The 22,170-nt window shown below is 39.9% G+C and overlaps 1 protein-coding gene across 1 annotated transcript; it reads left to right on the top strand.

The window, feature by feature from the left end:
• The first annotated feature begins 56 nt into the window (after positions 1–56).
• On the top strand, positions 57–21,692 carry odf2b (outer dense fiber of sperm tails 2b). Its single transcript, XM_036144327.1, has 17 exons — positions 57–769; positions 1,394–1,504; positions 5,157–5,296; positions 6,973–7,102; positions 7,555–7,686; positions 8,952–9,026; positions 9,106–9,177; positions 9,280–9,396; positions 10,884–11,081; positions 12,671–12,780; positions 15,621–15,756; positions 15,836–15,946; positions 16,058–16,321; positions 17,397–17,497; positions 18,327–18,489; positions 20,720–20,845; positions 20,929–21,692. The coding sequence occupies exons 1-17, from the start codon at positions 662–664 to the stop codon at positions 21,073–21,075; spliced, it is 2,241 nt and encodes a 746-aa protein (XP_036000220.1). The 5' UTR covers positions 57–661; the 3' UTR covers positions 21,076–21,692.
• Positions 21,693–22,170: the final 478 nt, after the last annotated feature.

The following is a 22,170-nucleotide window of genomic DNA, read 5'->3' as shown; positions in this document are numbered from 1 at the left end:
ATTAGCATCCTGCTCATAACAGACGGAAGCAACGTCAAACAAAACGGAAACGCAGCAGTTTCCTCGAGGGTCCAAGCGTTACCCTACGATTATATAAATTTAAACTGGTTTTCCTTGGGAATTCGCCACAAGTGTGATTCCGACAAACATTTAAAGAACGTCCAAGATTTTCGATAAACAGAATTGTGCCTTTTTAACTTTTCTCCCGTACTGCGTTTAAGTTCTTTTCAAGCCAGCTTTAAATAAAAGACTTTTTATTGTGTACATCAAAGTGAAATAATAATCATACCAACAATAGTTTATATTATCCCTTTTTCACGGGGTTAACCGTTTTTTGTTTTTGTTTTTTGCTCAAACAGCTTCAAGAACGCGGCGTCGATGGCTTGTTAGGTCCAACGGTTACCCCGGGCAACGTTTAGTTAAAGCCCGTCTGCACCAATCACAGAGCGAGATCTTGCAAGCTAGCCAATCAGAGCTACCGTTTGTTACTTGAAACAACCGTTCTGCCCCTCAGACAGAAGTTGAGATTTTTTCCCTTGACTCAAGAAGCTGGCGCGATCAAAATAGCTGAAAACGTCGCAGAGTTTCTCCGTCTTGACGGTGTTTCGTTTTAGTTTAACGTATTTTCGACCGAAATGTCGCGGTAACACATCTGAAGACTATGAAAACGAGAGGATCGCCGTCAGCTCCGCCACCGGTTCACGTGCACGTAGCGGAGAGCACACCTGTCCACGTTCATATGAGGAGGAGTCCTAGCAGAACACCACAGGTTAGTGCCTTTAATAAAGAGACAGTATGGTCATCGGAAAAGGAGACTGAAAAGTTGCTTTTTTCCGAAGGTATAGCTATAAACTAACCTCTTGTACTTGAATGGATCTAGTTAATGCAGCTACAAACATAATTGGCATCGTTAAGACCCAAATTATGCTCTTGCAGATTTACAGTTGGTTTAAAATTATCTCTATTCAGTCAGATGTTTGTTTTATATAACGGTAGAAAATAAGATTGGCATCTCTGCAAAGATAATAAGACGACATAAAAGCTGCATCAAATTTTGTTTTAAAAAAAGAAAGCTAACGTTTTTTTTACTTGCATATTATTGAAATGTGGTATGAAGAACATTAGTATTCCCATCACAATAATCAGTGGGAGAAATCTTGCCATTACTAGCTTCTTGTATGTTTCCACTGGTGTTTTGAAGCTTAATCTGTGGTGACCAACTTCAAGCCTTGGATGGCCCTCCTTGCCATCACCCTAATCTTTTGCTTCCTCCACTTGTTATCCATCTGACCGGGCCAAAGCAATGTTATTATTCCCAGTGGCGGACAAATTAATTTTTAACAGAGATTTAGCAGAGATTTTCAACACCTTATCTTTTTTTTTTTGGATGCAGGGAAAAGATGCTCCGGTGAGAGGAGATGGAGGCAGGCCAAAGACCCGGACACCTTGGATCCCTCCAGGAAGAATGTCTTGCAGAAGGGATTTGGGCTCCTACAAGTCTCAGGTCTCCTCATACTGTCCATCTAATACCACCATGGTCACAGTTTCAATTCAATTCAATTCAATTTTATTTATATAGCGCCAAATCATGAAACATGTCATCTCAAGGCACTTTACAAAGTCAAGTTCAATCATATTATACAGATTGGGTCAGATTATACAGATTGGTCAAAAATGTCCTATATAAGGAAACCAGTTGATTGCATCAAAGTCCCGACAAGCAGCATTCACTCCTGGGGAAGCGTAGAGCCACAGGAAGAGTCATCTGCATTGTACATGGCTTTGCAGCAATCCCTCATACTGAGCAAGCATGAAGCGACAGTGGGAAGAAAAACCACCCATTAACGGGAAAAAAAAACCTCCGGCAGAACCGGGCTCAGTATGAACGGTCATCTGCCTCGACCGACTGGGGTTACAGAAGACAGAACAGAGACACAACAAGAGAAACAAAAAAGCACAGAAGCACACATTGATCTAGTAATCTGTTCTACATTAGATGGTAGTAGCGGGTGAGCCGTCTTCTCTGGATGATGTCACAGTTAACAGAACGCCAGACCAGGTGTACCTACTATGAAGAAAAAGAGAGAGAACAGAAAGTTAAAGCAGAAATGACAACACATAATGCATAATTGTAGAACAGTAGAACTCAATATAGTGAGAAAATTAGATCCTGATATACTCCAGTAACCTAAGCCTATAGCAGTAAAACTATAAAGGTAGCTGAGAGTAACATGAGTCACTAGTTATAATTTTTGTCAAAAAGAAAAGTTTTAAGCCTAGTCTTAAAAGTAGACAGGGTGTCTGCCTCACGGACCAAAACTGGGAGTTGGTTCCACAGGAGAGGAGCCTGATAGCTAAAGGATCTGCCTCCCATTCTACTTTTAGAGACTCTAGGAACCACCAGCAGACCTGCAGCCTGAGAGCGAAGTGCTCTGTTAGGAACATATGGGGTAATCAGAGCTCTGATATATGATGGAGTTTGATTATGAAGGGCTTTATACGTTAGAAGAAGAATTTTAAATTCTATTCTTGATTTAACAGGAAGCCAATGAAGGGAAGCTAAAATTGGAGAAATATGATCCCTCTTGTTGATTTTCATCAGAACTCTTGCTGCAGCATTTTGGATCAGCTGAAGGCTTTGAACTGCATTTTGCGGAATTCCTGATAGTAAAGAATTACAATAGTCCAGCCTTGAAGTAACAAATGCATGGACCAGTTTTTCAGCATCACTCCTGGACAGAATGTTTCTAATTTTGGCGATATTCCGGAGGTGAAAAAAGGAAACTCTGGAAACCTGTTTAATATGGGATTTAAATGACATGTCTTGGTCAAAAATAACACCAAGATTTTTTACTTTATTACCAGAGGCCAGTTTAATGCCACCCAGATTAAGTGATTGATTAAGAAGTTTATTTTTTGAAGACTCTGGCCCAAAGATTACAACTTCTGTCTTGTCAGAATTTAGATGCAGGAAATTTAAAGTCATCCAGCTTTTGATGTCATCAAGACATGACTGCAGTCGAAGTAATTGATTGGATTCATCAGGATTTATGGATAAATATAGCTGAGTATCATCAGCATAACAGTGGAAATTAATCCCATGCTGTCTGATAATTTTGCCTATCGGAAGCATATATATAGTAAAGAGAATTGGTCCAAGGACTGAACCCTGTGGTACTCCACAAGTGACCCTAGAGTTTGAGGAAGATTTATTATTAACATGAACAAATTGGAATCTGTCTGACAGATAAGATTTAAACCAGCCTAATGCTTTCCCCTTAATCCCTACAGTATGTTCAAGTCTTTGTAGGAGAATATTGTGATCAACTGTATCAAATGCAGCACTGAGATCTAACAGGACAAGTATAGACACAAGTCCATTATCTGAGGCCATGAGAATATCATTAGTGACCTTCACCAGAGCTGTTTCAGTGCTATGATGAGCTCTGAAGCCTGACTGAAACTCCTCAAGTAGGTCATTACTTTGTAAATGTTCACAAAGTTGATTAGCAACTACTTTCTCAAGAATTTTAGATAAGAAAAGAAGATTAGATATAGGTCTGTAATTTACTAACTCATCTTGATCAAGAGAAGGTTTCTTAAGTAAAGGTTTAATAACAGCTACTTTCAAAACCTGTGGTACATATCCATTTACTAAGGATAGATTAATCATGTCTAAAATAGTGCCACTGATCAAAGGGAATACCTCCTTAAACAACTTGGTTGGGATTGGGTCTAACATACAGGTAGAAGGTTTAGATGAAGCTAAAATTTTAGATAGCTCAGAAAGCTCTACTGCTTCTAAACAGTTCAAACACTGCGCAGATTCTAAAGATTCCTCCAATGCTGCCTCACTTACTAAGGACGAGGTAATCATGTTTGGGAGGATGCCAATTATTTTATTTTTAATGGCATCGATTTTATTTATGAAGAATCCCAGTTTCTAACATGGTTTAAAATTGACTTAAAAAAAAAAGCTCAAAATGTTGGCACCTGTGTGTCTAAGCTTTGGGTATTTGTATGTAAGCTGGCCACTTTTATTGGCACATCCGGTAAATATGTGTAAAAAGCCTTAAAACAAACAAACCTGTTCATGCAGCAGCATAATTTCACAACAAAATGTGCTCTTGCTGTTATTTATTTTAAATTACAGACAAAACCAAAAGGTCCAACGCATTAGATTCTTTGTACCTTTTGTCAGACAAACACTACATCTTCACAACATCCTATAGCATTTTACAAGGTCTGATAATACAGAGGATGGGGTTCTCTTACCATTCCTCTTTGCACAGTCTGTCTAGAATCCAGATCATCTAGACTCATGGGTCCCCATGGATGCTGTCTTTCTTCGTTCCTCTTATCCCAAAGGTTTTCTAAAGGATTTAGGTCTGGGGACTGAGATGGCCTTGCAGAAGGTCGGTTTTGTCTGATGAGCCAATTTGGAAGAGATACAGGCCCACAGCATCACAGATCCTCCATCATATCTTACAGTGGACCTAAGATGCTTTTGCCACATATTCCATATTTCATTCATTCCAGACCCACCTGGAGTATTTGTTGCTGAAAAGCTCAGTCTCAGTCCAATCTGACCGAAACAAACGGATCCAGTTTAAATGGCTGTTGTTTATGGAGATGTGGTAATCATTATCATTACTAAATCCAGAAACAGGGATTCAGTTAAATGTTTCCTTGATATCGAAGCACCGGAGGGACATTATGCTTAAAAAAAAAACACAATATAAAAACTGGGTGTGCCAATGAATGTTTCTAGTAACGTACATGCAAATAAATAAAACCCACATGTGAAGCTGGTCGAAAGGAAGATGTCAGCAGTTAAAGGGGACCTATTATGAAAAACTCTTTTTGCATGTCTTTGTACTTCCATTTGGTTCTCTGCTCCTGGAAACAGTCCAAGGGCTAAAAAAAAATCTCATTATTTAACAATGAACTTGTACAAAAAAATGTAATGAGCATGTCTTGTATCTAAATGTATCTAAGTGTGTAAAGGGAAGCATGATCCTTTAAAACAGACCCTAATAACAACGTTAAAGGCTTTAGATCTACTTGACAGCAGAAATCTGTGTGTTTGTTTTTGGTTTGGGGACTTTAGTAAAAGTTCCTTAAACATATTTGCTTTTTTTTCTCTCCTCTGGTAGACAAGCAGAATACAGCTTCAGTCAACTGGTGGGATGAGGGATCAGCGAGAGGCAGAGGAGCAGGACGAAGAGCTGCACGGAGTTTCTAAAAGCCTCAGCGTCCTGCTGAGAGAACAAGGCAGCTCGTCCGGTTCCAAGACGTAAGAACCTCCTGAAAGATTATAGGTGGAATTGTTTTTTCTCCTAAACTGTCCTTATTTGTTAGATTCTGTCTGAACCAGCAGGGGATCCCATCCAGTCAGCCGTGGCTCACAGCCGCTCTGCTATTCAAAGGTGTTTACCCTCGATGGGGAGAGGTCCTCCAGCGGTGAAGGCCTTGACCTGATCAGTAACAGACCAAACAATCTAGCAGCTCACCTAGCTCCTTGTATTTGTCTCACATTCATCTTTTTGTGCCTCAGTAATGCCGTTTGCTTTCATCACCTGCTTTTTGCTGCAGAGAAATCACACAGTCGTCCATAAACAAAACGGCTTGATCCGTCTCACCCTGACATCCGCTGCATTTCTCCCTTCACTGCGTCCATTAACCTTCACTGTGGTCTTCCTCTCACACTTCTCCCCAGGCAGCTCCATATTGAACATCATTTGGCTAAATTGATAAAATCTTAGACTAATAGGAACCTGAGGGACAAAGGGGGGTGAGAGCAGGACCTAAACTCTGACTAATCCCTGCTCTTTGGGTCCAAGGGCAGGGATTGGTCAGAGTTTACACAGGCGTGCCGCTCCCACAGAGCTATTATTATTATTATTATTATTTTTATTATTATAACCTCCTTTTTCTGAATACATAATGTATTTACTACTTTCAGGATGGAAGGAGCATTTCACCCAGTATAACAGAAAGTGTTTCTGAACAGGATTACCAACTGTAGCTTTAAATCATTCAGTTTTGGTCTGTATAAAGTGGAGCTGCAACGTTTTGGTCTGAATTCCTCGTTTTTGTTGCCTCACAGCTTCTGCCCCTGTTCTAAGGAGCGTCTGAGAGCGTTTCATTTAGGTGCCGTCTCTTTAAATGCAAAGGATGCGCATAACCCCCCCCCCCTCCAGGTCACAGACCGTTCGGCCATCTTTGTAGTCTGCTGGGGACCCATGCAATAATTTGTGTGGGTTAATACACCAAACAGCCGAACATTTTGACCTACTCACCTGTAGCTTCGGGATCCTTCAGATGACAAAATTGCTGCGGAATAACAAACAAACAAAATGGCAGATTTGCGAAATTGTTTAGCTGGAAGTCAATTATCTTCTATAGCAGCTCTGCAGCAAATACTGTAACGTAATTGTTTAAAAAAACATAATAAAGAACAGAGAAAACCGAACTGCTTGAAAAATGTGACCCAAGGAGAAAATAAATATATCTATGCAGGTCCTGGAGACTCCAAAGTAGACAACAAAACGCAGTTATGGGCTAAAAACAGAGGATTTTTCATGCTACGTACCCTTTAAAGCTAAGATTATAAAGTCAGAGGTTTGCAACAAAAACCTACGAGAAGTCCTCTGAGATTAAAAGGTCAATTTATGAGATGTGTTTCTGGATACTTTGCAACAACGGTTTATCTGGTGTCTCCTAACTTTTAATTTTTTTTATTTTTGACTTTAAATTGTCTGAATATCCTAGTTTTATATTGTAAATAACTTTGGAGTTGGAAGAGGACTCCAGCTATATTCTGCCCTTCCTGCCTTTTCTTCTTCTTCTTCTCTTCAGAGTGTAGCTTCTTCTTCTTCTTCCTCCCTCTCTGTCGTTCCCGCTTCACCTCTGTCTCTCGCTCCGTCCAAGGCATCGGCGGCTCAGCTCGTGTTGAAATGTCGTCTACAGATCAGAGTCCCGCGATCAGCAGAGAGACGCAGACGTGCTCCTCAGGACGCTCATAGAGGCAGAAATCGACGGCGTGGCTGTGGCCAATCAGCTCACAGCTTTGAAGGAAACCATTGATGGCCTTGCTAAGGTAGGCGTCACTTTAAATCAGGGAGCTGCAGCTCCAGGCCCACGTTTGCCTCTTAGAAAACCAAAAAAATGTTTTATGCAGTATTCACATGAGGACACCAGTTGTGCGATAATTTGAATAATTTAATCTTTCTCAGCTTCAAAATTTGTGCTTCAGGTCTTTATTTTCTGTATTTATGGAAAGGGCCAAACTCAGCTGGTCGTATTGTACGAAATAATGTTTCTCCATATTGGAGTTCCTACTTTGGATTTTTTGGGCAGGACCGTAAAAAGTGACAAAACCAGAGTAGAAAGGAAACACCTGACTGAACCAACCATGCAATCCTGTGGTGAAGAGCCTTAGTCGCTCTTTTGATTTGATTTTATGACACGTTACGCGATGAAAAAGTCCATCCCCTGTTTTTAAAATGCGTCTCAGAACCAAATCACTGCAACCACGGCGTTATTTTCCAGGAGAAGCGGCCGTCGAAGCTCCACTCAGCCTCGCTGGGACGGCAGCAGGAGCTGCTGCTGGAGAAAATAGAAATGTTCGACAGAACAAATCACAACCTGCGAGATCTCCTCAGGGACTGGAGCGAATACGAGGTACAGCTAGCAGAGGGGGGGGGGGGGGGCTGAACTGAACAGCTCAGGGGTTCTGCTGGGTTTTTAATCTTAAACTGTGCATTATCGGTTCTGCTACACTGCAAAAAAGAAACTAAAAGTTAGTAAAACTTTCTTGAAATGATTGATTTGAACAGGTAAATAAAATTATCTGCCAGTGGAAAATAGGAGCAACTCATCTTCATCATCCTATTTCAAATGTAGTTTATCTAATTATCCTATTTTAGGGGTCAAAAAACTTCTATTGGCAGATAATCTTATTTAGGGACAAATACACTAATTTCAAGAAAACATTACTTTTAGTAGTGTATAATTTTTTTACAGTGGTAAAGTTTCTGCTGAAATGTGTTCATTTTATGTCTAGTCGGTTACAACAAAAATGACATGAAAGTGTATTTTTAACGAGGTTTGTCTTAAAAACAGGGATTTGGAGTCCCAGCTGTGAAGTTTTCTGTGGAGAAACGTAGTTTTTAAAGCCCGGTACGCGCTTACTGTAAAAAAGGGAACTAAATGTGTCTAAAGTTTTCTTGAAATTGGTGCATTTTTCCTTGATTTGAGTAGGTAAATAAGATTATCTGCCAATGGAATAAGAGATTTGCACCTAAAATAGGAACTACTCATCTCCATCTTATTTCAAGTGCAGTTTATCTAATTATCTTATTTTAGGGGTCAAAATACTCATTGGCAGATAATCTTATTTACCTGCTCAAATCAAGGACAAATAGACTTATTTCAAGAAAACTTTACTTACTTTTAGTTCCCTTTTTTATAGTAAACATATACATGTCTGTACCGGGCTTTAAAAACTACGTCTCCCCGGTTTTTAAGCCAAACCTCGTTAAAAATACACCTTCATGTCATTTTTGTTGTAACCGACTAAACATAAAATAAACAAATTTCAGCAGAAATGTTCGTATTGTAAAAAAAAAAAAAAATATTGTATTTGTCCCTAAATAAGATTGTCTGCCAATAGAATAAGTATTTTGACCCCTAAAATAAGATAATTTGATAAACTACACTTTGAATTGTTCTTATTTTCCACTGGCAGATAATTTTATTTACCTGCGCAAATCAATCATTTCAAGAAAGTTTTACTTAATTTTAGTTTCCTTTGTGCTTGGTTGACAACTCTGGCTTTTTTTTTTTAGCGAATATATTTAAAAAAGTTGAAATAAACATATTATTCAGAAGCCATTTAGGTTTTTAAGGCAAAACAAAGTGTTGCAGAAACGTTGCTGTTTCCACAGAGAGAGTCGCTGCTGTGGTCGACGGAGAAAGACGCCCTGATGAAAAGTCTGGCTGACAGCGAGGCGGAGAAGCTGGTGAGTCTTTAACTCCTCCTCAGATCCGCCTTTCTCCCCCCTTTTCACCACTTTTTCCTTTTCACTGCTTCTCCTGCAGAGACTTTTCGCTAAGCTCTCGAACAAGGAGAAGGAGGCTTCAAAGCTGGCGGAGAACCTGGACTTTGAAAAGGTTTGCGCCTGCACCAGTTAAACCGTCAGATTGAGGTAATTTCACAAAGGTAACGTACGTAAAGCAGAAATGACCCGCCGGCCGCCGCCTCTGCCCACGCAGGACAACGTGAAGACGAGCGCAGAGCTGTCCAAGGTCCTGGAGTCGAGCCGCAGCCACCTGGAGGCCCAGCTGAACCAAGCGGAGGCTGAAAAGGCCCGTCTGGAGGCTCAGATCCAGGTCTGGGGACAGATTCTACCGCAGCTCACTTCAGACCTGCTGCCTTCATACGTCTGGCAAACTCAGGACATTAGCAGGAAAAAAAATATATTCTTCTTTATTAACTGCATTATTAATCACCTGAGTGAAGTTGCCCCACCCCCACCCCCCCACCTTCTTCAAATCAGACAAAATTGGTGTCAAACGTTTGTGCAGTATAAATTTTAGTTTGTGCCGCTATCATTTCTTTTAGGTTAAAATTTAATTATTCATATTCATAGGTTAGCAACTTATAATTTATATGAAATTCAGTTTCAGCATGAACAGACTTTCACTGACCTTTGATGACCTCTACAAACTATTATTAATATAATTAAAATGATAGCAGTACAAACATTTTATATATTTTAAAATATGCATTTTAAATATTTTATATATTTAAAATATTTAAAATTATTTAAAATATTTTATATTTAAATTGTATATTTTTTTAAATTTCTATAGCAAAAATTTTCACTTGTACTGCTATCAGTACAAACGAAAATTTTTGCTGCACAAACGTTTGACACCAATTTTGTCTGATTTGAAGAAGGTGTGGGGGGGGGGGGGGCAACTTCACTCAGGTCCATTAATGCGGTCTGATGTGCTGTTAATTTAGAGCGAGACCATCAAACGTTTCTTTTAATACTTCTGGGGGAAATAAAGTAAGATTTTTGTCAACTGAAGGTTTTTATTCATCAGGACAAATGAAAGGAGATGTTTAAAAAATATTTAATCTAACCTCAGGTTTACAAAAAAACATCCAAAACAAGTCAGCGAACAAAAATGTTCCCCAGATGGGAAAAACCACGTCCAGCAGCTTCTAGGAACTGTCACCAGTCTGGGTCCAGAAGTCACACAGAACCCACGGAGGGTTCTGCTCCACTCTGCGGGTCTGGACTTTGACTAGGCCATTGCAGCCGCTCTGTTCTAGATTTGCTGCTGAGGTTGGGCTGTCTCACTATAACGCTGAGATACGTTGGTAGTCTTAAAGCTAATCGCCTAAATCATGAACTTTAAGCTTAAACCTGCTGACTCCAGAGTCTGACGTGTTTTTTTATTTATGGTAATTTCTCTGAGCGTCGCTTGCTCTGACCTCGGGTTGAATTTGCTGGGACGTCCGGTCCTGGGAGAACCAGCAGCTCCTTTTAACCCTTTCCAGTTTGATGGCAAGCAGCAGCTGAGGTCCACCTGGACTGAATCCTGAAAGGCAGAAAGTTTATCTACAGTCCTGCCCATCAGCTAACCAATGCACTTAACCAGAAATACCTATGGAAGTGTAATGTAAGCCATGCATTTATTTCCACTGCATAGGAAAAGCAGACTTTCTGTGTTTTAGAGTCATGCAGAGGAAAGAAAAGGGAGCAGGACACGTGCCTGACCAATATGGCTGACTCAGATTGTAAGGGAGAAGAGTAACCGGCTATCACCGCTTATCGCTTCTCCCGTTGGCTCTGCCTGTGACACAGAGGATGCAGCAGAGTCAGGAGCAGCAGCGGGACGAGCTCCGGGTCCTGCAGGCCGAGCTGCAGACTCTAAGGCAGCAGAGGGAGGAGGAGGAGGAGCAGCAGCGCGAGGAAGAGCGGGAGTCGCTCGGCCTGATGACGCAGCGCGCCGAGCGAGCCGAGGAGTCAGCGAGGCAGCTGGCGGAGAAGCTTCAGGAGAAGGTCAGGGGCGGGGCTTCAGCGCGGCGTCTGAGCGTTGAACTCAGGAAACCAGGACATGGAGGTTCAGCAGATATTACAGCAGGGCTGTATGATTTTACCTAAAGTTAAAAATGCATTTATTTCAACCATAATGCGTTTTTAATTTAGACTTTTCTCTGCATTAACCACAAGCAACAAAAACAGCCTGTAGATAAAGATGTTTGTAAACAAGGACTATTTAAAACAAGAAATTTAACTGTTTTTATTAATCAGAATATTATTCAAGAGAACAGCTTTTAATTGATTTGGGCATCAACCCTTGTTGAACATAAAGTGCAACCAACAAACAAGTCTATGTATTAAACTGATTGACCAGAACTTAATGCTGTGGTGAGATTCCTGGAAGTTTCTGGTAAAATGTATAATTATATAAACTATAAAACAAGTAATAAAATCAGATTATCTCACTGCTGCAGCTTTCTTCCCTTCCATGTGAAGCAACCCCACTTTGAACATTTTACTGACATCTACAGGACGCTGATCCATTTAATGTTACGTAGCCAAAAATGACAGAACTCTGAGATTTAGAAATTGTGTTTTTTAAAATTGTGATTATATTGCAAATGTGATCAATTGTTCTGCCGTATATAACAGAAAAAAGTAGTTTTCAAAGGATTAAGAGATTATTTGAATCTGAAAAGTATTTTTTTTAAATATATTTTCTCAGTCCTGACGTTTTGCAGGATTTGCAGCTTTATATTTTTATTGTTTAAAACTTCTGCTGTTGCCACATTTATCGTGTCGTTTATAGTTATTAGAAATAAATTGTACCATGATCAGAAATACGATTTATTGTAAAATCGATACATTACAATTACTTACTGGAAACCTCCAAAAGCTGACTTTACTGTCATCTTTTACTATTTTCACAACACAACCTGTTTGGATCTTTACCTCCAGGTGGCGCTACAGAGCGCTGATGAACACTTAGCAGAGGACTGATTGATTCCTTTCATATTGGCACCAATCCAACCATTTCAAAAAGCACTGAATATACAAAAAATATATATTTTTATATCTGTTCTTAATTATAGTATATTTACACTGCAATACCATCTAAAAATAAGTGCATTTTTCTTGAAATGAGTGTATCTGTTCCTGATTTGAGCCGGTAAATAACATTATTTGCCAATAGAATAAGTATTTTTACCCTAAATAAGATGATTAGATATAATGCACTTGAAATAAGACGATGGAGATGAGTTGTTCCTATTTTAAATGCAAAAATCATATTCCATTGGCTGATAATCTTATTTACTTGTTCAAATCAAGGACAAATACACTCATTTAAAGAAAATTTTCACCTATTTTAATTTCCCTTTCACAGTGTATGTTTAAATTATTCAAATTCCTTGTTTGTGTCTCAAACTGGTGGACTAAAACTGATTCTGATATCATTTAAAGGTTAAAAGCCTCCAGATGTTTAGTGTAGCTGCTTCAGTCGTTTCATTTCTTTAATGGATCAGTAAAACTTGCATAGAAGGAAAACAAAAACTTTGTCTCTTTTCTGGAAATGGGGTATAAAGCTAAAGTGTGGTTTTGTCTTAAAGGAGACGCAGCTGTCTCAGGCTCTGTCCACGTCCAGCGACTGGTGTCTGCGCCACTCCAAGGCCGCCGCTGGGAAACGGCAGCTGCAGGAAGAAACCGCCGACCTCAAACTGTGAGTCAGGACTGATTCCCTGATCGTTGTGACTGATCCATGAATTAGATCGGCTTGTTATGAATCCAGAAGGGAAGGTGGAACATTAGAGCCAGAGGAAGTTAGCGGTAGTGTTGATAAACGGCGAGCGAAGGTCAGCAGACCTCGAGAAATTTAGGCGCCGTCGTTCCATTCTGGACGGGTTGGATGAGGTTTGGCTCTCGTTGTGCACGCGTCCATCTAGAGCTTAATTTAATCGATTCATTTCAATTTACAATTTGGTTTTTAAGATTTAATTTTTGGAAAATCATAATTTTATTCAGCTAACGCGTTCATTGGGCTTGAAGATTATAGCAGCAATGCTGAATATATGTTTAGTAAAATATATCATCAAAATATTGTAAAGAGGAAACTTTTTAATTTACTTATTTTCTTTTAAGTTAGCTTTAAGTTACACCAGTGAAGTGAATTGTGTAAAACCACCAGCAGTAAACATTTAGTTATATTTTTATTATTAACGACGGCACACTGCAAAAATGGAGCTAAAAAAATAAGTAAAATGTTCTTAAAATTTGTGTATTTTTCCTTGATTTGAGCAGGTAAACAAGATGATCTGCCAATAGAATAAGATTTTTACACTTATTTCAAGTGGAGTATATCCAATTATCTCTTTTTAGGGATCAAAATACTCATTACATTGGCAGGTAATATTATTTACCTGCTCAAATCTATGACAAAACACAAATTTTAAGAACATTTTACTTATCTTTAGATCCGTTTTTGCAGTGCAGGGCGGCCATCTTGTTTTTAAATCATGTTTCACAGCTTGGATTTAGTTGCACTTTGAATTCAGGTCGACTCCCAGACGAAATGACTAAAATAAAAGCAAGATTTTAAAATAATTTCTCTAAATTTTTTTCGGGAAGCGAAAAGGAGGGAAAACGAATCGGATTTGGTAAAATAAAATGTTAGATTTTATCTTTAAGCCATATCAGCCAGCTCTACGTCCAACTAGTGCGGCGTACAGATGAAAATCATTGTAGCTGTTTCCTGACAACACATCTGCCACCGTTCCCCTCCTGCCTGTAAATCCAGTCGTTTCCACCCCCACCGCTACCCTATACTGGTGCCAGGTAATTAAAACCATGTTTATATTACACAAAGTTAAGGTAAGTTTTAATTCTTCTAGTCAGCGCTGGCAGCCCTTCATGAGACGCGGTACCAAAGAAGTAGTTCTCAGTGTCAAAAGGTTTGGTGAGCCCTGCTTTAGGGAATCCTCTGGTTGATGTGGAGGAAATCTGGAAATATCTCATCTTCCCTTCCGGCCCCGTAAATCATCCGCCTGTAGGAGCGTCTTTAGCGCTCGTCTTTAGCGCGGGGTTCTGCTCTTCGCCGTCGCTTCGGTTTATTGAGGTTTGCATATATTCATTTTTTCTGCACAGCTTTCCTAAAGTCCCACCGCAGCATTTTAATCAGACATCTAGACTTTGCATCTGGATTCTTTTAGTTTTCAGCTATTCTGTTCTACAGACCTACAAATAAGGAACATTTTCTTCAAATCAGCATATTTGTCCTTCATTTGAGCGGGTAGATAAGATTATCTGCCAATTTAAAATGAGTATTTTTATCCCTAAAACAGGGTGCTTGCGCAAGTCTTGAAAGTTTTAATAAGTATGGAATTTTGAAACACTGTTTTCCAGACCTTGAAAAATCTTGAATTTTGTGTGAAAGTCTTAATAAAGTATGGGAAAAAAATGGATGGTAGAATTTTACAGTATGCTCAAAGGCATTAGCCTCGTGAGACCATCCTGATCTCGCGAGCTTCCAAGGTTTCACTCGCAGATCAGTCTGGCTACTCTCCGTTAAAGAAAATTTGGAGCCGTTCACCAAACGAACGTCCAATCAGCGTTGGCTTTGAGGCGGGTTGAGGTGTGACGCAACGAGAAGCGCGACAGTTCAGTCTAAAGAACATGGCGGCTTCAGCCGATGAAACTAGCGTTAGCGTGGCTATCGAGCAAGTTTTATACAGAGTATTTGTTTGCTGAGCTAACGAGCCTTTACCTGCAGCAGCAAGAGTAGCTTGGCTTGTGTTTGTGTTTTCGTCGTCGCTCGTAACAGAGCGACGACGAATCTGATTGGTTTATTTGGCCCGTCTATCACCAACATAGGCCAATCAGCTAACCAGTATTTTCGCCCCTTCCCAAAATTACTTCAACGGAAGGTTTCCAGATGGATATGCAAAGCAAATCTATCTGGCGGAGTCAGGTAACAAAGGCATTGTGAAATGAGAAATAGGAAGGTAGGCTATAAAACTATAATTTCACTAACTGGTCATGTACTGTATTAGCCTAATGGAATCAAACACTTGTTTGATGTGAAATTCATGTACTTGTGATTTTCATGTTTTGAAATGTTTTAATCAGTACAAGCATAATTTACTGTGAAAAATGCATTTGTTAATTTTTATAGGCTAGTATTCAATGAACATTTCTAATAAACAGTTTGTACAATCTCAACCAATGAAGTAGGCAGTAGGCACACAAGTATACAAGTACATAAAGTTAAGGTCTTGGGAAAAAAAATATCAGTTTTAAAAAAGTCTGGAATTTTAATTTGGAAAAAGAGCAAGCACCCTGCCAAAATGAGATAATCAGATAACTGCACCTGTTGTTCCTATTTTAGGTGCAAAAATCTTCTTCCACTCACAGATCATATAAACCTTTTTGGTCAAATCAAGGACAAATGCACCGATTTTGGGAAAATTCTACTTGTTCTTAGTTCCGTTTTTGTAGATTTGTTGTGTTCTGGATCATCGTTCTGCAGTGCGACCACGTCTGGACCGAACGCTGTTTGTCTTTCAGGAGGATCACGGAGCTGAGCTCCCGGCTCCGCGCGGCGGAGGAGAAGAGTCGGGCAGAGAGGGAGGAGCTGAGAAACCAGCTGCACCAAACCAGCGCAGAGAGCGCCACCTTCAGGCTGGAGAACCAAACGCTCAGGGTAGCGGGCCGCGCCGCAGAGCACCGTGCGTCTCATGAGTTGGCTGCTGTGATTTATTCTGCCTGTGCATCACGACCAGAGCGAGCTGACGTCGGCGGAGGACAAACTGGGAGGACTTCTCTCTGAGGCCCGCCTGCTGAAGTCGTCGCTCAGAAAGTCCGACGTGCAGCTGGAGAAATACAAGAAGAAGGTGCGTCCCTGTCTCCCCCCCCCCCCCCCCCCCCCGCCCCCCCGCCTCCTCGCCACCGCAGGTCCTCACAGACGTTCCCCAGCAAACCGCGTGTGTTGTCGGCGCCTTCAGGTCCAGCAGGCGCGCCTGGAGTCGGAGGAGCACCGCCTGAAGCTGGAGGCCGCCCAGAAGGAGGCGCGGGAGCTGAAGGTGAGCCTGGAGCAGGAGAAGGAGCAGGTGAGACGGGAGCTGCTGGCCCGGGTCCAGGAGCTGGAGGCGCTGCCCGAGAGACTGAGGAGGAGCGAGCAGCAGCTCCGAGACGCCCAGGAGGAGGCCCACGTCCACGAGAGGAGGAACCTGGAGCACCACGCTGCTCTGGCCGAGGTCAGACACAAGGTGTGTGCCCCCCCCCCCCCCCCCCCCCCCCCCCCCCCCCACTCCAGGTATCATGGATGGAAGCAGCTTTATATCAGGGCGGAGTCCGAAATTAACTTCCTGATTTAACGCCCAAGTTACATGTAAGAATCAAGCGGCTAAGCGTGTTTATTACCAACCAAACTATTAATTCTGACTTCTGCTAAACATCTCCACATATCACAGCTGCGTCATCAGCCTGAGCTAAACGGCAGCTGTTAGCAGAGGAACATGAAGAAGCATCCATCCAGATGATGAGAGAAAAACACAATTTATTTGGTGAAATAAAATGATTTTGCCCACAAACGAGGCCTGTTGATGCAGATTAATCATTATTTTTAATTAGAGTGAAATTATTACAGCCAAATCAAAATCTTCCTGCAATTGAAAATGTTTGGTACCACACAAAGTATTAATTTTTAAGTTAACACAACTTTTAATTTCATAGCAAATAGGACCCCAGCAATACTCAAAAGTAGTTGTAACTAAGGAAACTAGATAAATACAGCAAGTGATTTCACTGAAAGCGTGACCCAAATCCTGTTTTTAATGCTGAGAATAGACAGATTTTTTTTAATTTATTTCTTTTTTTTTTATTGAGATGGTCCGGTTAGCAAAACAGCTGGATGTGAACTGGATGACCATCTTTTAATAAGGCAAATATGCAAAACGCTTTATAAGTTTTAAACCTACAATGATTTATGCATCCCTTTCCTACAGAAAATCTGACTAATTTCTTTAATTAAAATGTTGCATAGTCAAATTTTGTGGAGCAAGTAAAGAAAATCTCAAAACAATTTTAGGGCAAATACTTTTTTTTTTTTATTAGTTTTTTTGGCCCACATGACAAAGTTTGGACATCCCTGCTTTATATTTATATTAATGTAAAGTCATGATTTGATTGCTTGTTTCTTTCTTTGTTTTGGTCCTAATCAGTAAGACCATGATGAGGATTTAACCACAGAGAGATCAGTAAATTCACCTGTTTCACATTTTAAGGAATGAGTCTGACTAGCAGCTCGACGTGGGGAATTAGTCTGTCTGTGTCTGTCTGCAGGTCGAGCAGCAAGGTGCTCAGCTGGAAACTTTCCAGCAGAGGAATCTGCTGCTGCAGGAGGAGAACAACGTGCTGAAGGAGAAAGTTCACAACTTGGAGAGGTATTTATTTACCTGCTAACGTCACGCGACTCATCAGGTCTCAGGTTTGGTGCATCGGTGCCGCTGGCTCACCTGAGCAGGTGTTCCTCCTCACACCAAGAGGCCTGATGGGACTTCAGGACCTAAACAAAGTTTAAATGGTTTCATTTAAATGGAAACAAAATAATTACACCACAAAAGTGAACTGGAAGTAAAAATTGTCTTGAAATTAATGTATTTGTCCTTGATTTGAGCATCTAAATAGGACTATTTGCCAATGGAATCAGTGTTTTTACCCCTAAAATAAGATAATTTGATAAACTGCACTTGTTTTTCCTATTTAAAATGCAACACATCTTTATATAAACGTTTTGCTCAAATCAAGAACAAATACACTAATTTTGAGAAAATTTTACTTGTTTTTAGTTCCGTTTTTGTAGATTTGCTGCTGTGTTCTGGATCATTGTTCTGCTGTCGACCAAATTTGGACCAATAAGATTTTTGCACTTAAAATAAGAACAATTCATCTCCATCATCTTATTTCAAGTGCAGAGTATCTAATTATCTTATTTTAGGGGTCAAAATACTCCTTCCATTGGTAAATAATCTTATTTAGCTGCTGAAATCAAGGAAAAATACTAATTTCAAGAAAATCTTACTTACTTTTAGTTCTCTTTCTGCATTGTAAACATGTTTGTTAATAGCAGAAGACTTTGTTAGTTTAGAGATCATTTAACATCTTATTTCAGGATGTATCAGTAGAATCTGGGTTTATTATGCAAGCAGGAGAGAACCGCCCTGAATCTAAAGCACTAATTATGTCTCGCTGTTTGCTGCGTGTTGATTGTAGGAAGCTGGAAGACATGAGTGCAGAAGCGTGCACCTCGGCCCAGACCGTCAGCCTGCAGGAGGGACGGATCCGCAGCCTCCAGCTGCAGCTGGAGGAGAAGAGCCGCGAGTGCAGCGCCGCGTCCAGACAGCTGCAGCAAACTCTGGAGGACGCTCAGCGACAGGTCGGCACCAGGAGACCTCCGTTTAGTTTTCAGATCAGCCTGAATCACAGCCTCACTGCAGCGCTTAGCTCTACACTGCAAAAACGTAACTAAAAATTAGTAATATTTTCTTAAAATTAGTGTATCTGTGCTTGATTTGAGCAGGTAAATAAGATGATCTGCCAATGGAATAAGACTTTTGCACTTAAAATAGGAACAACTCATCTCCATCATCTTATTTCAAGTGCAGGATGTCTAATTATCTTATTTTAGGGGTCAAAATACTCATTCCATTGACAGATAATATTATTTACCTGCTCAAATCTAGGACAAAAACACACATTTTAAGAACATTTTACTTATTTTTAGATCCGTTTTTGCAGTGTACCAGGAGAACAACCTGGGCGCAACCCCCCCCCCCCGCCTTGGTTTCTAAAAGTAAAATCACACAAATTCTAATGTGATTTTAATTTTCTTTACCTGCTCAGGATGTAATGTTTTAATTAGACCAATAAAGGATTCAGAGTTTTTTTTAATGAAGGGATGCATAAGTCTCTGTAAAGCTAAAACTTTTGAATAGTTTTGGATGTTTACCTTAAGAAAAGAAAGTCGCCAGTTTGCAAAATGTTTTAAGCTAAATTAAAAAACAAAAATGGAAAAAATTTGTCTATTTTTAAAAGTAAGAACCAGATTTGGACTAAGACTGTAGGATTTTTAACAAAAATCTAAATTGTGATATATTTCAAACATAACTGCGATCTAATTTAGACTTTTCTCATCAATAACCAGAAGCAACAGATAAAGATGTTTGTAAACAAGGTCTATTTAAAACAGGAAATGTAACTGTTTTTTATTAATCAGAATGTTATTTTTCAAGAGAACAGCTTTTATTGAGTTGTGCATCAATCCTTGTTGAACATAAAGTCCAACCATCAAACAAGTCTATGTATTAAACAGTTTGACCAGAACTTAATGCTGTGGTGAGATTCCTGAAAGTTTCTGGTAAAATGTATAATTAATTAGATTATTTAACTGCTGCAGCTCTCCTCCATGTGGAGCAAACCCACTTTAAACATTTTACCGACACCTAATCGACGTCTGATCCGTTAATTGTGATCCAGATCCGCTGCAGGAGATCCTTCCTGCCTGCAGAGCATCAACATCTACAGCAACTCTGTAAAGGAACCACATGACCTGAGTTACAGCAGCATCTCATTTGCCTTTGGGATTAATACAGTATTTTTGGATTTTAAAAATTTTTTTCCTTTTTACTTTGAAAGATATGGTTACTAAAAGAAATAAAATAAATCTTTGTCGTTGTGATTGTACATTTCTGCCTTTAAGCCGTCCCTAAGGGAGCAATCTGGGCTGAAGGTCTTGCTCAGAAACTCGTGGTGGCAGTCTGTGGGATTTGAACCGGCCACTTCTCAGAATGTAACCACTAGACCACCACTCCCCAATAAGTGTAAAAAAAACAAATATTTAGCAATCTACCACTGTAATATTTTCTTTTTGTAAGACTATTTTCATTTGTCTGCAGTAATTAGAATTAAAAACACTCCATTTTTAGTTCTTAATTGTTCTGGGGCCACAAACACAGTTGTGTTGTCTGTTGTTTCGACGTCTCTCCTGGTTTGAATTAGTCGTTTAGTTTAATGCAACCATTTAAACCAGGAGTGTCAAACTCATTTCTATATTGGGCCAATTCGGCATCATGAAGTCATTTAAAGGGCCGATTGCACGTGTATAGATGACACTATTTAATTTCATAATTTATTTCCAGTTCACATAAAAATGTTAAAGAGATTTCACAGTAACATGAAAGTAGCATCATTAGCCCCAGTTTAAACAGTTTATCTGCAAAAAAAAAAAGTTGATATTAGGATTAATTACACTTTAAACTCATCATTCTTTGTCACTTTTTCTCTTTTTGGACATTTCTGGGTTGTTTTAATGTGTTGTGGAAAAACTGACATCTAGTGGCAGGATGCTGTTACTACACAGTTAAAAATAATCAACGTCCGCTACAGGAGGCACAGTTTTAGCCACTTTATACAATTTAAAATGTTAAATGCCTCTACTTTATGACATGATATGCCTGTTTTGGCTCTTGAGGGCCAGATAAATTGCGCCAGATTCGGCCCGCGGGCCTTGAGTTTGACACACGTGATTTAAACTCTCAGTAGAAATGTAGCAGAGAAGAAGTGCTCACCGTGTTCAGCCTGTGTCTCATTAACGTCTCGGCCTGCAGGTGGACGGCAGCGTGCAGAGGGTTCTGGCCAAAGAGAAGGCGTCCCAGTCCAGAGCGCTGGAGCTGCAGACCCAGCTGAGCCGAGCCAAATCCGAGCTGAGTCAGCTGCAGCGCAGCAAGGAGGACGTGCGTCGCTTATCCGCGTTGTGCATAACCCCTGGTTCTGACTGCGACGTTCACCCGAGTTAAAATGTGCTTTCTGTCTCTAGATGGAGCGCCGCTTTCACACGCAGCTGCAGAACATGAAGGAGCGACTGGACCAGTCGGACTCCACCAACCGCAGTTTGCAGAACTACGTCCAGTTTCTGAAAACCTCCTATGGGAACGTCTTCGGTGACTCTCTGATGGCGAGCTGAGCGGCGCCGATCCGTTCCCAGAGCTCCGCAGTACAGACGAATTTACATTTATTATGGAATAACTAAACAAATATTTAAACGAGAAGGTCTGACCTCTATTTATTAACCTCTACTTCTAAAAAATCTTGATGCTGATTTCATTTTTTTTAAAATGTTTTGTGTGTAAAAGTTGAAATATGTGTCCTCAGGAAGGATTAATTAGATAAACATTTTTGGATGTTTTATTTAACGTCAAACATAAAATCTATTCAGTAGATATAGATATTCTAAAAAAAATTCAATTAAAATCAGTTCAAAAGTTTTATCTCTTTGATTAATTTGTTACCATGATGTGTAAATTTTGTATTAATATTAAATAATAATTCAAACAAGGGGATAATTATGAAATATTGCCTTATTTGCTTTATACCCCAACCTTTTAACCCAATCAACTGATTTAATTACCTTTTTTTTATTTTTAATCTTCTATTTTTGTATTTTAAATGCCTTTTTCAAGCCATTCAATTTCTACAAACGTCAATGTATTTTACTGGAATCTGATGTGACAGAATAAAGGAGAGGAACAGGAAGTGGAGACATGGCTTATACAAGCTTTACAAATAAAAATCTGAAATGTTTATTCTATGAAATCTGTTTGATCTCTGAATGAATCCTGACGGTCTGTTTCTGGCCTCAGAGGTTCTTTAGAGAACATCAGAGATCAGAGAACCAGCAGCATCATGGGGACCAAAGATCCCAGCAGACGGGTCAGGAAAATAAGTTTCTGGTATTGTTTAAAACTGGGTTAATGTTTATAGCAACATCCTGAGGTTTAAACATCTCCCAGAGTTCTGATCCATCCATCATGTGGACCTGGAGAGAAGATGGACCTCCTGCTGACCTACCAGGACATGGACGTCCACCTGGATTGATCAGAGAAGCAGGAGGACCGTGGTGGCTCTGGAGGAGCTGCAGAGATCCACAGCTGAAGTGGGAGAATCTTTTGGCAGCAAAATTATTAGCCAAATGCATCACAGGATTTTTTTTTTATTATTATTATTACTGAATTTTATGGTTGAGGACAGAAATTCCCTGAATTTTAAACTTAAAATTATG

This window comes from Fundulus heteroclitus, chromosome 12 (assembly GCF_011125445.2).
Source record: "Fundulus heteroclitus isolate FHET01 chromosome 12, MU-UCD_Fhet_4.1, whole genome shotgun sequence".
Lineage (NCBI taxonomy): Eukaryota > Metazoa > Chordata > Actinopteri > Cyprinodontiformes > Fundulidae > Fundulus > Fundulus heteroclitus.
This window is presented reverse-complemented; position numbering and strand designations above follow the sequence as displayed.